Source organism: Panthera onca, chromosome E2, assembly GCF_046562875.1.
Source record: "Panthera onca isolate mPanOnc1 chromosome E2, mPanOnc1 haplotype 2, whole genome shotgun sequence".
In the NCBI taxonomy this organism is placed as follows: domain Eukaryota; kingdom Metazoa; phylum Chordata; class Mammalia; order Carnivora; family Felidae; genus Panthera; species Panthera onca.
Genome location: NC_138353.1, coordinates 43,627,016 through 43,642,863, shown reverse-complemented (window position 1 = coordinate 43,642,863; position 15,848 = coordinate 43,627,016). Strand labels below are relative to the sequence as shown.

Below are 15,848 nucleotides of genomic sequence, written 5' to 3'. Positions count from 1 at the left end.
CTAAGTGAAATGAGAAAGACAGATATATAATTTCACTCATATGTGGAATTTGAGAAACTTAACAAATGATCATAGGGGAAGGGAAGGTGATAGGCATTGATGAGGGCACCTGTCGGGATGAGCACTGGGTGTTGTGTGTAAGTGATGAATCACTGGAATCTACTCCTGAAGCCAAGACTACACTGTATGTTAGCTAACTTGAGAATAAATTAAAGAAAAAAAAAAAAAAAAAGCCAAACTATGGAAAGAGCGCAAATATCCATCAACTGATGAATGGATAAAGATGTGAGGAACACGAACACACACCAACACACACACACACACACACACACACACACACACACACACACACACACACAGGAATATTACTCAGCCATCAAAAAGAATGAAATTTTGCCATTTGCAATGACATGGATGGAGCTACAGTGTATTATTCTACGTGAAATGTCAGGTAGAGAAAAACAAATATTGTTAAGATTTCACTGATCATGTGGAATTTAAGAAACAAAACAGATGCATCTAACATATGGAAAGGGAAAGAAAAAAAGGAGAGGGAAACAAAACATAAGAGACTCTTTATGACAGAGGCACCTGGGTGGCTCGGTTGGTGGAGCATCTGGCTCTTGATTTCAGCTCAGGTCATGATCTTGTGGTTTCTGGGTTCGAGCCCTGCCTGGGGCTCCAAGTTGATAGCACAGAGACTGCTTGGGATTCTCTCTCTGACTCTCTGCCCCTCCTCTGCTCATGTGCACGTGCTCTCACTCTCTCTCTCTCTCTCTCTCTCTCTCTCCAAGTAAACAAAAAAAAAGAGAGATTCTTATGATAGAGAACTGAGGGTTTGGGTTAAATGGGTGATGGTCTTAAGGAAGGCACTTGTGTTGAGCACTGGGTATTATTTGTAAGTGATGAATCACTAAATTTTACTCCTGAAAACAGTATTATACTGTATGTTAACTAACTAGGATTTAAACAAAAATTAAAAAAAAAAAAAGGGGGGGAGTCTATATGTATGCTCACATGCTTTGATTAAGATATATTTTTAAAAAAATTTTTAGTGTTTAATATTTAAGTGACAGAGAAACAGAGAGCACAAGCAAGGGAAGGGCAGAGAGAAAGGGAGACACAGAATCCGAAGCAGGCTCCAGGCTCTGGGCTGTCAGCACAGAGCCTGATGCGGAGCTTGAACTCACAGACCACGAGATCACGACCTGAGCCAAAGTCAGATGCTTAACCAAGTGAGCCACCCAGGTGCCCCAAGATATGTTTTAAGGAAAGTAGTACAAGACATAGAAAACTCAGGAAAATAATCATATTTTTGAAATAGGTCTTAGAAGAGGTTTTGACATCCTAACATTGTCTTAAAGACAAAATTTCTTAAAACCGTTTAGTGAGAAAAAAAAAAAAACTGTTTAGTGAAACTTAAACTGTTTCATGCAATTATTTTACCAGAAAATTGGGGTCACTGGAAAAATATAGTTTTTCTATGTTAGGAGCAGAAAATGCAGAAAGCACAAAATTACTGCTTGGCATTAAGTGGTTATGAGTGTTTGCTGTGACACCCACTTACAGAGTATGTACTTTGGAGAAAGGGATGAAACCAGTCAAATGGCCCTGTCCTAAAGGAGCTGAAAGCCTAGTACAGAGATGGATAGATAAACACATACCTCCATATGACATAAAAACAGTACTAGGACAGCTGTGTACATGTGCTGTCGGAATGCACAAGAGGGGCACCTGACCTTACCCAGGGGCAAGAGTGTCTCGGCTGAGCTTAAAGCCCAGCTCCAGTGAGCTCAGGAGAAGGCTGAGAAAGAGGACCTCTGGACGGAGGCAGCCTGAACATCCCTGACTGCAAACATCCTGAGCTGGTTCAACAAGTGGCCTGGCTGCCCCTGGGGGTCCAGGAGCATCTCATCTGAGTTTGGATGACCTGGGCCAGCTTTGGCTGAGCCTGTTCATCCTGATGATATAACCACAGAGCTCTTGGGATCTGGATTCAATGGAGGCCAGGTCCTGGTCCCTATTTCCTCCCCTTCAAGGTAAATCTGGTCTTCATTTGCAGCTTTTTCTTCTAAAACTTTCCCCATTTCTTACTCTCCTGGCGGTTTCACCTTTTTTTTAATTCCTCCTGAAAATGGAGTGCACATATAATGAAGAAAAAGATACATAACGTCTATACAGATATAGCTACTAATGATCCCACAGATCCTAAGGATTTTCAGGGTATCCCTCCTTTTGCTCCCATTCCCCTCCACTTTGGAGCCACTTCAGGTATTAGCAGAGCACAGGGGGGGAAGGTCCTATCTACCAAACACCTCTCCACAGGAGCTCCAAGCTTCAAACTCTTGTTCCTACACTTCATCATTCACAGAAATCTTTAAAACTAAGAAGAAATCGTCCTAGTTTCCTGCTCAAGAACAGTGACTCAAGCTCTATTAACCATTAACCATTTCCAACATTCTGAACACACCAGACACACCCATCCTGCTGCTCATCCACCCAGAGCACTCTCCTCCAGACCTGTGCATCGCCTCCTTCTGTAAAGATGTCACCATCTCAGTAAGGATAAGGCTTCCCCTGACCACCTTATTTAAGCTGTACCCTTACCATAAGCCACCCTCTCCCGCGCTCAATCCCCCTTACTTTTCTCTACCGTTTTTCCCCCCAGGTACTGTCACCTTCTAGGATATTATAAAAGTTACCTGCCGAATCTTCCTTTCTCCTCCTTCTAGGATGTAAGCCCCGCGAAAGCAGAGATTATAGATTTTGTTCACTAATGTACCCCAACTACTTAGAAACGTGTCTTAGCACATCACAGGGGTTCAATGGCTATTGGCTGAATGAATAGATGAATGAATGGATGGATGGATTATGAAGGCCAAAAAGAAAAAAGTCCAAAACTCCTTTCTATTCTCATCCACCCACTGCCTGCAGCCACACACACTGTCACAAAGAACAACGGTTTTGTGAACATGTCCTTCATCTTCTGGCCTCCCAATGCCCTGACCCACAGTCAATTGGCTCTATCTCCACCCCCTTCATTTTCACTTGTTGGACTCTGCTCCTATTCAAGTGACATCTCCACTCACTCTTTCCCACAAGCAGAATTTCCTCTCCCCTCTCTGTACTCACAGCAGCCTCTGGACCTCTGAGACAACACCTGACACCACCTCTCTGGTACTATATACTTCTGCCAGATGCTTCCCCCACTCAGTTAACCTCCTGGATAAAGTCACATGACTCAATTACTCATCTCTTGCATTCCCGGAGGGCCAAGCTCAGAGAAAGGGAACCTCCGACAAAGGGAAATTTCTGCCTAAAAAGCCCCCTTTGTAGAGTCCCTTGTCCTGTCCTTTATCCTGTCCTTTATCCACGGTCATCACCTGCAGCCTGGGTTAGGTAACCCAAGTGGACTGTCAGGCCATTCCATGAGAATATAACTGAACTAGAGTATTTAGGGAACAAAGCTTTGAAAGTGTTGTTTAAAGCAGTCCCTAAATTCACTGCTCAGAACACAAATCCACTTCCACCATTAAAAAGGCAACCCTTATGGAAAGGATTATCACTCTACCTTGGATCATCACCCCCATGAAATGTTAAGTGTGTTAAGTGATTCTAATTCTCACAGCCTGCTGAGGAAACACTTTCTATGGAAATGCACTGATGACCAGTGATTCGCTCTGGCTCACCTCAAACCAAACAACTGTCTTGTACTAGTGTTACTTGTCTTCCTCCTTAAGGCTCACCCTTATAAAGCAAAAACATATAACAAGAAGTAAAAGATATAAAGGCATTATACATACTGTGTGTGTTTAATTTACAGTAAACTGCTTTTAAATGACATTATTAGTCAGTAATTTTATCTGGATTGATTTTTTTTTTATTCTACTTTTAAGTAATCTCTACACCCAGTGTGGGGCTTGAACTCACAACCCAGAGATCAAGACTCACATGCTCCACCAAGTGAGGCAGCCAGACATTCCTGGATTGATCCTGATAGTCTAAAACACTCAACAGCTAGAATCTGTGATTTTTCCTTAATTCTAAAGAGAGTGTAGATTAAAATACCATCTGAAACTTGTTATATTTTCATGGATATACTCTATGCGGATCAATGGATAACCTCAGAGTTGTGATGCTTCTAGACAACGCCTCCTCCCTCACAAGAATAAATGAGTTGAGAAATCAGCTTCATAAAATTAATGAAAGCTGAAGGCTGGACGCCTGGGCTGTGCACTATTACACCTTTGTTAAAGCAGAAAAGTACACAAAAAGTAATGGGACAGGTCCTTCTTGTTCTGTTTTTTCCTCTGGGCCCAAGAAAGCCTATCTCCAGCCTCTTCCTACGCAAATCCTGACCAAGCTTCTTCGGCTCCTTAAGGTCTCTTTATGGCCCCTGGGTCGCAGACTGGGGCTCCTCTCTCCTTCACTCACTAACAGTTACTTCCTCCTCTACAGTTGTCTATCCTGTGACCCTCTCCATTCCTTGACAAGAGTTCAAGGAATTGGCTTGGCACTCAGGACTCTCAACAGTGACACTTCCCAACATGTTCACTCTTAACTCCTCCAGCAGAACCGCACCTGGTCCCCTCCTTTTGGGAAGCCCGCTCCTCCCAGCTCTGGACATCTTGGGTTTTCGCAAGGCTAGGAAGCTCAGAGGCGAAGACCGAGCTAGGAAAGGGAGTCGCTCAGGCGGAGAACAATGACCGCTCTAAACCTGCCCCAGGGGCCTCGCTGGATGGGACGCCCTGGGGTAGTGTGAAACCCGCTGCTCACCTGGGGCGCGGCCATCGGAGGCCTCGGAGCCATGCCTGCCACGCCGGGGTCGGCTTCCAAACTGGGGCTGGGGAGAGAGGACAGGGCCCACTCAGCCGGCTGCAACCGCCGACCCCTCACCGCCGCGCCGCGCCCGCCTCTGCCCCTCAGCCAGTTCTCTGTGGAGAGGGAAAAGGGGCTGCGCGGACAGCGTCTGGGCCTGCCGTTCCCCCACCCCCAAATTAAAGGGTCGCCGCGTCCGGGACACCGTCCTCTGGCCACGCCCAGTCCCATCCGCAGGATGGTGGGCGCGGCCCGGCGGATACAAGCCAAACCCGTGGGAGGTGCCGCCTGGACCCGCGCACTCGGAATTACCGCTTCCTGGGGACTCCGGATTTCACGACCTCGGGCCCACGCAGGGCTCGGGCCAGCTCCTCCTACACCTGCTGCAGGGTCCGTCCTCTCCAATGCTGATGTGCGGAGGGACGGCCCAAAGCGGCCTCAGCCGCACTGGGGCCGGACAATGGCCGCAGCGGCGGGGCAGAGACGGAAGTGCGCTTGCGCACGCGGAGGCTCACTCCCGCAACTCCCGGGCAGCGGCCGACTACACTTCCCAGAGGCCTCCGCGTGTGGGTCCCATAGAGGCAGCCTGGGAGGGCTCTTCGCCACTTTTGGGCCACTGTGGTGGGGTCGGCAGTGTGGCTTGGGTACTCGTGCGTCCGTTTATTCCAATAATAGTCACTGAGCACCTCCTCTGTTTGGGGCATGTTGCTAGGGGCGAGATTCAGCGGTAGATCGGAAAGAAAAGACCCTGCTTTCGGGGAGCTAGCGTGCACTCCTGTGGACGAGGCCAACAATAAAAACGTAAACATATCAAGGTACTGACTTCAGCTACAGGAATTAGACAGTTAAGCGAGTGGGGCAACGTTGCATATTCATCACAAGATGCTACTTCCTTTTCCTCTTCTATGCCATCTTCACCCATGGGTCACTACGGAAGGTTTAAACAATGATTCCCCAGATCACACTTACTATGACTAAGATACTTGAGTCACTTATTGCTCCGAGAGGATAAGAGAAACTTTTCCTTTTGTCCCAGAATTGGTAACCCGGAATCAGCTGAGGACTTAATTCTTCTTCATTCTAAAGAAAGACCAAACATTTGAGACGAGACATCATCAGGTCTTATAAAAGGGGGGCCAGGTGCTGAATTTTTGCCCTATTGCTATTAACCGTTGCCTGGACACAACCCCTTTCCCAGGTTCTATGAAGAGACTGGAATGGGAAAGAAAACAATTCCTCATAATGGCATGTTCCCAGGAAAAGGGGAGGTTACATAAACTACCCCCAATGCCTGCCAGAGCAAGAGAAAGGGAGTTAGAGAAGAGGCCGGGTGTAAGGAGAGCAGCCTGAATTCTCATTGCGTAGTAAGTGGATACACTGGAAAACAACTGGGCTTTAGCTCTAAGGGAGTGAGAGGGGTGCAGCTCACAACATTACTGGGTGTGAAAAGTTGCTGAGGAGGTTGGAAGAGGTTGAAGCAAGAGCCAGATCTCCCAAGTCAGATATCAGTTGATTTACTCTAAGAATCTCACAAATGCACTTACGTTTCTCCCAGTGTAGCTAAGCAACTTTAATGCTGGATGAAATCGTTTTAAAACCTTTTAAAATACACCAATGCACTGAAAATTGGTAAGATACACTGAAATCAAAAACGAAGCAAAAGTAACAACTTAAGAGTGGTAGGTGGAGGGGCGCCTGGGTGGCTCAGTTGGTTGAACCTCCGACTTCGACTAGGGTCATGATCTCACCGCTTTTGAGTTTGAGCCCCGGGTCAGGCTCTGTGCTGACAGCTGGGAGCCTGGAGGCTGCTTCGAGTTCTGTGTCTCCCTCTCACTCTGCCCCTAACCCACTCACATTCTGGCTCCGTCTCTCTCAAAAATAAATAAACATTAAAAAAAAAATTTTTTTTAAGAGTTGTAGGTGGAGCACTAGAGCCAGCTCTCACCTGGAAGACTTTTGCAAATAAGGCAAAGTTGAACTTTGTTTTCCATGGTCTCTTACTTTCCTTTCAAGGATGCCCTCTGGCCAGGAAGGCCAAGGGTGGGGCATCGAGATGGGAGCCACAGGCTCCTCTCAGGGGGAAGTGCGGCCCTACCCGGCAGGCTCTGCCGCTGAAGGTCACGACGGTGGCCAGGTGGGTTGATGTCGTCCAGCCGCACGGAGAAGACAGCAAGCTGGCCAGTTCCTCCTAGGCCAGTGCACACCTTAGGGTTGATGGCAACCTCTCAGGCGTGGGGCGTGGCGCTAACCTGTTTTCCAGCCAGTGGAGAGTCACATTCTTCTCCGAGCCTCCTGTTTCCATGACAACCGCCTCCGAGGTGTCTGCTCCGTACTCGGAGTCCCATAGCTGAAAAGACCAACTCGCAGGTTCAGTTGAGGTCCCGGGGCACGGGGGCTGGGCCAGGGACATCGGCGGGGGCCACCAGGTGCCCGAGTGGTGCTCCAAAGCCTCTCACGTCCCCGCTACACGGTGGGCAAGAGGCTGCCCCTGTGCTGGGGAAGCGACTAATAATGCTGTATTCAGCGGGTTTTTGTCCCAGCCACGACAGAGGCGAGAAGACCCGTCGTTAATGCCAAATGCCTTCCATATTGCCTTCTCTGTCTTTAATATCCACGTGGATTTGACCTTCAATTCCTCACTTAGCCCGCCGTGGGTCCAAGGCTTCTGGCTGGGGCCTTCCCCACAGCACAAGAATATCCAAGTTCCAGTCCCTTAAAATGTTCATTAAACTGTTCCACCCTCTCGTTTCCAAGAAAATTCGTGAGCAAAAAGGCGGGGGGGGGGGGGGGGGGGGGGACTTGACGAAGGTAGCTCGTCCAGATCCTACCCTGTTAAGCCAGAGAACCAGCGATTCCTGAACCAACAGTGAACTCGGGTCCCCTGTCTTCCCTGCATTCCCGGGCTGGCAGGACACGAATGAGGCGCTGAGTGGAGGCTGTGTAGCTTCAGCCACCCACTGCCAGATCTGAAGCCGACCTTCGAGTCGGACACGAAGGGAAGCGAGTTCTCAGCGCCCAGGTCCTCTCGCTCACATCGACCAACACCTGCTTTAAGTTTGGAACTTAAGGGGTCAGTCCGCAGAGCGCTGGGGCTCTAGCGCCACCTGCTGGCCACTAGGACCCTCTACTCCTGTAAAGTTTTCTGCATACAAATATTGAGAACATTAATTTGACAGCTTCCGGACCATTGCCGACCCTGCCAACCGCCCACCCTCAAGTCAAGCTTCCTCCATACGGCCCAGAAAATGTTTTTCAATTCAACAAAATTTCACTTAACACCTATGTAGCCCTCATTCCCTGAGCCCCCGCTGCCCTCTATTTCCTCACAAAACCTCCCTGGTGGTCTCCTGCTACTCTGGGCTGAGCTGAAGACTCAGCTCTTGCTCCAGACTCAGCTGCAGCTAGCTACTCAGGCTGGACCCGAGTGGTGTCGCCTCAAGGGCAATGTAGTCCCCACAGGTCACAAGAGCCAGGTGTCAGGAGACCTTGATGTGGTTTTGGGGTGATGGTGGGGTTCGGAACTGACAGCCAAGAAAGAATTCTTGAAGTCGTCTTTGGTGCAAAAAGGTGATTTTATTAAAGCACAGAGACAGGACCCCTGGGCAGGAAGAGTTGCACTGGGGTTGTGAAGAATGGCTGGTTATATACTATGGGACTGGGGGAGGTAAAGTCGAGAGGAACTTTCTTAGAGGCACCTGGGTGGTTCATTTGGTTAAGCATCTCACTTCAGCTCAGGTTGGCTCAGGTCATGATCTCGTGGTTTGTTATTTCGAGCCCCGGGCCTGGAGACTGCTTCAGATTCTGTATTTCCCTCTCTCTCTGCCCTCTCCCCGCCCCCCCCCCATTTCTGTCAAGAATAAATAAACATTAAAAAAAATATTTATTTGATTAAAAAAAAGAGGAAGTTTCTTAAAGGGATTTTCCAGATGCTAAAGACTCACAGATTACTGGAGGCCTAGCTATTGTCAAGCTAAGGTTGTTTTTCCCTTTAGCAAAGCATTAACATTAAGACAGTAGGGAGTTCCTGGAGAAAGCTTTACTCTGCCTACCTCAAGTAGTTGTCAATGGGCTGTAGGTTATAAGGAAATTTAATTTTGTATGCCATGTCCTTCTTGCCCTTGTTCCCCACATCACTATGGAGGGGAAGGTGATGTTGGGCTCCAGGAAACTGAGTCTATAGGTTTCTGGAGATTAGGCTATTGATAAGATTGCCTTTTCCTTGTAATTTACTAAGATATTTGTAAACCAATGGAGACTCTATCAGTTTAACCATTTGTTTCTGTCCTTTCCTTTGACCTTGGGCAGCCAGGAATGCCTGAGGAATGTCACACATATCCCACAGGCGTGCTAGCTTGTGCTGGGCCCTCAGCTTGCTTCTTGGTCCCTTATCAACTTCATTTTGGCTTCTGGCTCAGCCATCTTGCTCTCCCTGTCGCTTGCTCCTTGTTTATCCAGTCTCCTTATGTCTCAGTGGTGCCTCAAGTGTATCCTGGCATCTCATCTTTGCCCTGGCACTGTGGCCTGGTCCCATTCTCTCCCCGGGTTTGGAGTCATGAAAAATGTCTACTCAAGGAAGGTTTTCCTCAGATACCTCTGTTATCTGAGACAAGGGTGTTCAATGACTGTGAGATGTGGTTAGTTGTGTGGGAAGATTGATCCTACCTGGAGATCCAAGATGCAAACGGCATCTGAGGGCTTTTCTGGACAAACACAGGGACACTTCTTAGAGACCAAGAAGTGGACAAAATGAGCCAAGGACAGAATATGGAAGGAGGGCAGAGAACGGATGAGGTGCTAGAAATAAACAAGATTATATTATACTTCTTGATTAACCGTGTTTCTGAGTTTTTGTTTTTAAAATAAACTTGCAAGTTAATTAACTTGAAATTATTCTCAACAAGGTAATTTTTGTTCATGGCTAACGTTCTCTAACATTACAACCAGATATATGAGTCCAAGGGACCTGAGTTAGGCTGCCCTTAGACTAAGCCTGCCAGGAGCCCAGTTCCAGAGACATCTGTGGACTGTAGCCCCAACTGGACTGTAGCCACAAGTGGATCTTGCTCACTTGCATGCCCAATAAACGTGTGCCCAGTTAACCTGGCTGAGTTTATGAAACAAAGGCTTTGCTTTATTAAAAAGAGTAATGGGCTCTGAGATCAGCTAGACCAGCTTCTTCCTTTTAAGGATGAAATAGAAGCCCAGAGAGGGAAAGACACTAGTTGGAGAAGAAAGAAAATGGCACAGGAAGACAAAGCTGCATATGATCAGCTGAAGGAGATTCATAACTTACATGTGGCATTGCGCTGGTTTTTTAAAAATGTTTATTTATTTATTTACTTAATATTGAGAGAGAAAGAGAGAGAATCCCAAGCATGGGGCTCAGTCTCACAACTGTGAGATTATAACCTGAGCGAAAATCAAGAGTCAGAAGCCCAACCAACTGAGCTTCACATTGTGTGAATCAGGTGAATGCTGGGGTTTAAAACAATTTAAATTTTCAATTTATTTTTATTTTTGAGAAAGAGAGCACATGAGCGAGAGCGGGGTGGAGAGGGGGGGACAGAATTTGAAGCAGGCTCATGTTGACAGCAGTGAGCCCACCCGATGTGGGGCTTTAACTCAAGAACTGTGAGATCGTGGGGAGCCTGGGTGGCTCAGTCTGTTAAGCATCCAACTTCGGCTCAGGTCCTGATCTCACAGCTCTCCTGAGTTCAAGCTTGGCGTTAGGCTCTTGTGCTGACAGCTCAGAGCCTGGAGCCTGCTCCAGATTCTGTGTCTCCCTCTCTCTCTGCCCCTACCCCACTTGCACTCTCTCACTCTCTCTCTCAAAAATAAATACATTAAAAAGAAGAAGAAGAAGAAGAAAAGAACTGTGAGATCATGACCTGAGCCCAACTTGAACGCTTAACCGACTGAGTCACCCAAGCGCCCCTAAAACAATTTAAATTTTACACTTGATCTTAGCCAAAAGGCCGAGAAGCGATAAAACAATTTAAATTTTAAAATGGTAATTAAAAAACAGGACACATTCTAGATTAGGTTTTTGGTCATTTGCATCATTTTCTTCTTTTCCATTTTCTATTCAGCCTTATTTGAAGGACTGCAGTTGTATGGTCACCAACAAGTGTCTTTCCCTCTCTGGGTTCTATTTCATCTGGAAATGAAAGATCTGGTGTGGCTGATCCAAAGCCAAATTTTATTTTTCCCCTACAACTGTTATGCCTGGCTCAAACTGCATAGGTGTGACCCGCTGGGAGGTGAGAAAACGTGGAAGTTAAAATCAGCTGGGTCTTCGACCTGCCTGGGCCTTTGCCAGGAGCTGACTGCCACACATCTGGGACCCCACACCTTGGGCGTTCCCTGCACCTCCCGGCACAGAGGCACAGGTCTAGAGGGCTAATGCGGGAGACAGGCCCTGCTGTTACCATGGTGACCTGCCGGCTGCTACAGCCTTGGTTGCCGCCTAGCAACCAGGACATCCAGGGCACCTGCAGCTCTATCATTTCCCTCTGGCCATGTATTGGGGGCAGCTGTGTTCAGGGAGGTGGCTGGCTACCTGTCCCTCTACTGCTAGGCCCGGACCTGACCTCTTTAGCACTTCTGGCTTCTCTGCCTTGGGGCCAGGTTTCTATGACTTTGTTTCCCCAGGCCCAGAAGTCCTAACCACCCACCCCCTCCAGCCAGGGTCCTGGGAGCTTAAAAAGAGTTCTTACCTCGGACACTCCTGAGTCCCTCTAGAGGAGCAGAAAGGTCCAATGTGGTGTGAACTAAAACACCTTTCTCTCCGCCACACCACCCAGCAACCGTTGATTTAGGCCTCAGATTTTGGAGCCACTTTTCTGGATGGATAATCTTTGAGATGGGATACCATTGACAGGACAGCCTGGCTAGAACCCAGGGAGGCATCAGTGTTGGGGGGTATCACCAGAGCTGGGGATCCCTTCCACTGGGAGATGGGCAGGCATACAGACAAGCTAATCCAATATAGGTAGGGGTGGGATGGGCAGTGGCAGGGTTGGTGGCACAGGGTGTACCAGGAGCCTGTATGGGGAAGGGGACTCACCCCAGGCTAAGTCAGAAAGGAATGTTTCTTGGGGGACACGATGCCTGAGTTGAGGCTGGAAGGGTAAATAGGCATCTAGGTTGGAGTCGAGATTTCCATGAGGGTGGGCTTTAGGTGGACTGGGAGGTCTTCAGAGTCTGCCTTTCTGAGGGTGTGATTCCCCATCCAAACCCCACTGATCTTGTGTCTCCTTGTCTGTTTCCTCCTCTTATCCTGTCCCCTTTCCCTGGGCGATCTCCTCCAACTCCATGACTGTAACCCACACTCCTTTGTCACATGTGGTCCCTTCTCCCTGGGCTACTCACAACTTATTTGTCCACCTGGTGAACTCTTACTCATTCTTCAAGACCCAGCTTGATGTTCACTCCTTTCTGGCCTTACCAGAACCACCCTTTCATTCATACATTCAATTCACACACTTCTTTTTTTTTTTTTTATTTTTAAAAATTTTTTTTTTTCAGCGTTTTTTATTTATTTTTGGGACAGAGAGAGACAGACAGAGCATGAACGGGGGAGGGGCAGAGAGAGGGAGACACAGAATCAGAAACAGGCTCCAGGCTCTGAGCCATCAGCCCAGAGCCCGATGCGGGGCTCGAACTCACGGACCGTGAGATCGTGACCTGGCTGAAGTCGGACGCTTAACCGACTGCGCCACCCAGGCGCCCCTCAATTCACACACTTCTAATGAACAGCAAGTGTTAGGCCTAGAATGTGACCCTATATTGTAACTGTCTGTTCACTTGTCTGTCTCCTGGGGGGGCAGGAGATGGCAGGGCTCTTTTGTTTTTCTTTTTTTTTTTTTAATTAATTTTTTAAGTTTATTTATTTTGAAAGAGGGAGAGAGAATGCGAGAGAAAATACACCCAAGGCTCAGAGAGAAGGGGAGAGAGAGAATCCCAAGCAGGCTCCGCACTGTTAGCAGAGCCTGATGCAGGGCTCAAACTCATGAACTGAGAGATCATGACTTGAGCTGAAATCAAGAGTCAGAAGCTTAACTGTCTGAGCCACCCAGGCCCCCCACCCCACCCCATCTTTTGTTTTTCTAATCCTCAGGCTTTAACATTTACTCTCTGAATGGATGGATGGATGGATGGATGGTGGATGAATAATCACACAGTTTCCTGTAAGGCAATGAAAATAAACACCCCAGGTAACTCTCTGAATCCCAGTTCTATCCCCTGACACCAACCCAAAGGGATTTGGCCATATGTTATTAAATTATAGTGAATTAAAATTTGCTTGAAATAACCACAGACTCCCCCGCTCCCCTGAGCCTGCAATGACCAGATTACATCTCCTCCAGGCACAGAAGTTTGACATTTCATTGCAAAGTCATTTTCTTCTCATTTCCTTATGTTGCTAAAATATTCTATTTCTCTTCACTTCCCCTTTGTGTCCCCATTACTCATGTTTAGTTAAATTTATCTGCTGCCATTTTTAATCATCTGAGATAGGCTTGCTGATGTAGATGTTCCTGGGGCACTGCCTGGCCTTCCAGACCATCTGTCTCCTCCTGAGCCACTCTGAGAATTGAGCATGGACCCCTCCCTCAGCGATTCTGGGTTGACCCTCAGACCCAAGGTTTTTCCCCAAGGCGTCTCTGACTCCAGGGTTCTCCCTTTCTCCCCACACTCATTATCTTCCTCCTTCCAGTCTCCTCCTCTCCTGTTTCCTGGGGCATGGTTTTCATTCTACTTCAAGGCCTGGTACTTCCTGAGGTCCCTTTGGTCACACTGAGCAAGGGCCTCCTAATTCTTCTCTCATAAGTTCCCTAAGTAAGTCCCTAATGGGACAAAATAGCCAGCAGCCAACGTGGGGATTATTTGGTGCTTGCCTGGGACACTGCCATACCCATCACATTTCTGTGGCTGGATGGATATCTTCCTCTTTCTCACTAGCCCATCCATCCTCATAATATAGGGGTAGGGATACTGTTCTCCCTGGAGGCAGTTGGCAAAGAGCAGAAAGGAATATTTTGGCTTGGAGTGGAATCTCAGTTTGGCCTCTCAATAACTGTCTCACTTAGGGACCTGGAATTGCCTTTGGGACTTAGGGCTTAGAACTACTCAGGAAGGGGCACCTGGGTGTCTCTTCCCTTACCCCTAGGCCTAGAATTTTTGTTCCCCATCCTCAAGCAGGCTCATTTCTGCTCCCAAGCTTCCCTGGGCCCCTCAATCCCCCTTAAAAAAATTTTTTTTAATGTTTATTTATTTTTAGACAGAGAGATACAGGGCATGAGCAGGAGAGGGGCAGAGAGAGAGGGAGACACAGAATCTGAAACAAGCTCCAGGCTCCAAGCTGTCAACACAGAGCCCCTTAATGGAGGTTTCTTGCACTCTCCAGACTAGTTGCTGCTCTTGAGCTTCTCTGGGGCACTCAATTAATAAAAATTCCTTTATTTTCAGTACGTTAGGTGCCCAACTTTGGCTGAGGGAATGATCTCACATGTTGTGAGTTCAGGCCCCACGTTGGGCTCTCTGCTAACAGTGCAGAGCCTTCTTCAGATACACTGTCTCCCTCTCTCTCTCTGCCCCTCCCCCCACTCAAAATAAAACAAATGTTTAAAGATTAAAAAAAAAAAAAAAGAACTGCTCAGGAAAGGGGCAGTCAATTCCCAGTGGCCATTGAGAGGCAGGTAGGTCTCTGGGAGGCAGGATCAGAAGGCTGGGATGATTGCCATTTACTGAGCATTTGCAGTACACGGGGCTCTGTGGACATATTTGGGGAGTTAGGGTTGTGAATCCCCTTTCTCCAGGGTGATAGTAAAAGATTCTTGTTCCTCACCTCAAGCTTAGGGAAAGGAGCTTCTGTGGGATCACTCAGAAGGCTCAATACATGTCCTTTGGAGTTCAGGGATACAGCGAACTAGGGCAGGGAAATCTTAATGGCAGGAGACAGGCTGGCCAGATGTGTTCACAGTGCAGCTAGGAGAGGGGCCGCATTGGGGTCTGCCTGCAAGGCCAGAGATCATGGGGGCGAAAGATGAGTGAATGTTTCCAGTGGACCAGAGGTGGCTGCTGACATGAGAGAAACAGCATGGGGTCATTTTACAGCTTGATCACGAAAGCCTCTGGGAGGAAGAAAGAGCTGAAAATTACTGCCAGGCCAAGGGGTAAAGAAGAGGTCATATGGGAATTTAGCTTATATTTCATCCAAGAGCAAGGCAAATGATTTTATAGTTCTATTTTGTGAGTCATGTTTATAGGGCTACACATAAATTACCTTATTTTCTTTTTGTTTAATGAAATGTACTTCACTCTTGTGTCAATTCAAAACATACTTCATCTTTCTAGAATAAGATCATATCTCCAATCTACACTCATCTACATTTTCTATGATTTCCAGCTGCATTTAGGCCAAAGAGGTCTATTGTCTTTATTATTTCCCAAATAGTTTATGTTTCTGAACTCTTATCTCATTTGATTCTCATAACAACCCTGGAAGGAAAGTGCCCTTGTTATCTGTTCCACTTTTGGGCATCAGCGATTAAGAAAGGAGCTCAAAGGTACACAAGAGTGAATGGCAGAGTCAGGTTTATTATTTTATTTTATTTTATTTTATTTTATTTTATTTTATTTTATTTTATTTTTATTTATTTTTTGAGTCAGGCTTAATTAGATAAGTAAGGCGGGGATTAGGGTGGGAGTTCAGGCAGTAGTGGTGCCAATGTGAGGAATGAGCGGTGTCAGCAGCCCTCCCCCAAATCTCCATCCCTCCTCCCACTTTAAAATATGGGCAGATACTTTCTAGACAGGTTCCATGTGGGACCTCCTGACAAACAGTGGCCCTACCTCTGCCCAGGACTTTGACACAGGTGCTTGGGGCACTCTGTCCCTGGACACCCTCCACAAAGGGGCCAGAAGAGGGTTTCCTTGGTTGATAGTGGCTCTCCAAGCACTGGGTCAAGTGCCATGACCAGATGAACCCAGAGTCATGTTTGTATCAGTTCAAGTTTTGGGAGGGG

General features: G+C 47.4%; 1 protein-coding gene across 3 annotated transcripts in view; it reads right to left on the bottom strand.

The window, feature by feature from the left end:
• ZFP90 (ZFP90 zinc finger protein) overlaps positions 1-5,910 on the bottom strand; it is a 36,973-nt gene extending 31,063 nt beyond the window's left edge. Inside the window, exons 1-2 of one of the 3 annotated variants that reach the window (XM_078438919.2) lie at positions 5,131-5,910; positions 4,777-4,934 (exon numbers count right to left, since the gene is read on the bottom strand). In XM_078438919.2, the coding sequence (XP_078295045.1) occupies positions 4,777-4,809 (33 nt within the window). In that variant the 5' untranslated portion in view covers positions 4,810-4,934; positions 5,131-5,910. The other 2 variants (XM_060650344.3, XM_060650341.3) reach the window with 2 other exon arrangements.
• Positions 5,911-15,848: the final 9,938 nt, after the last annotated feature.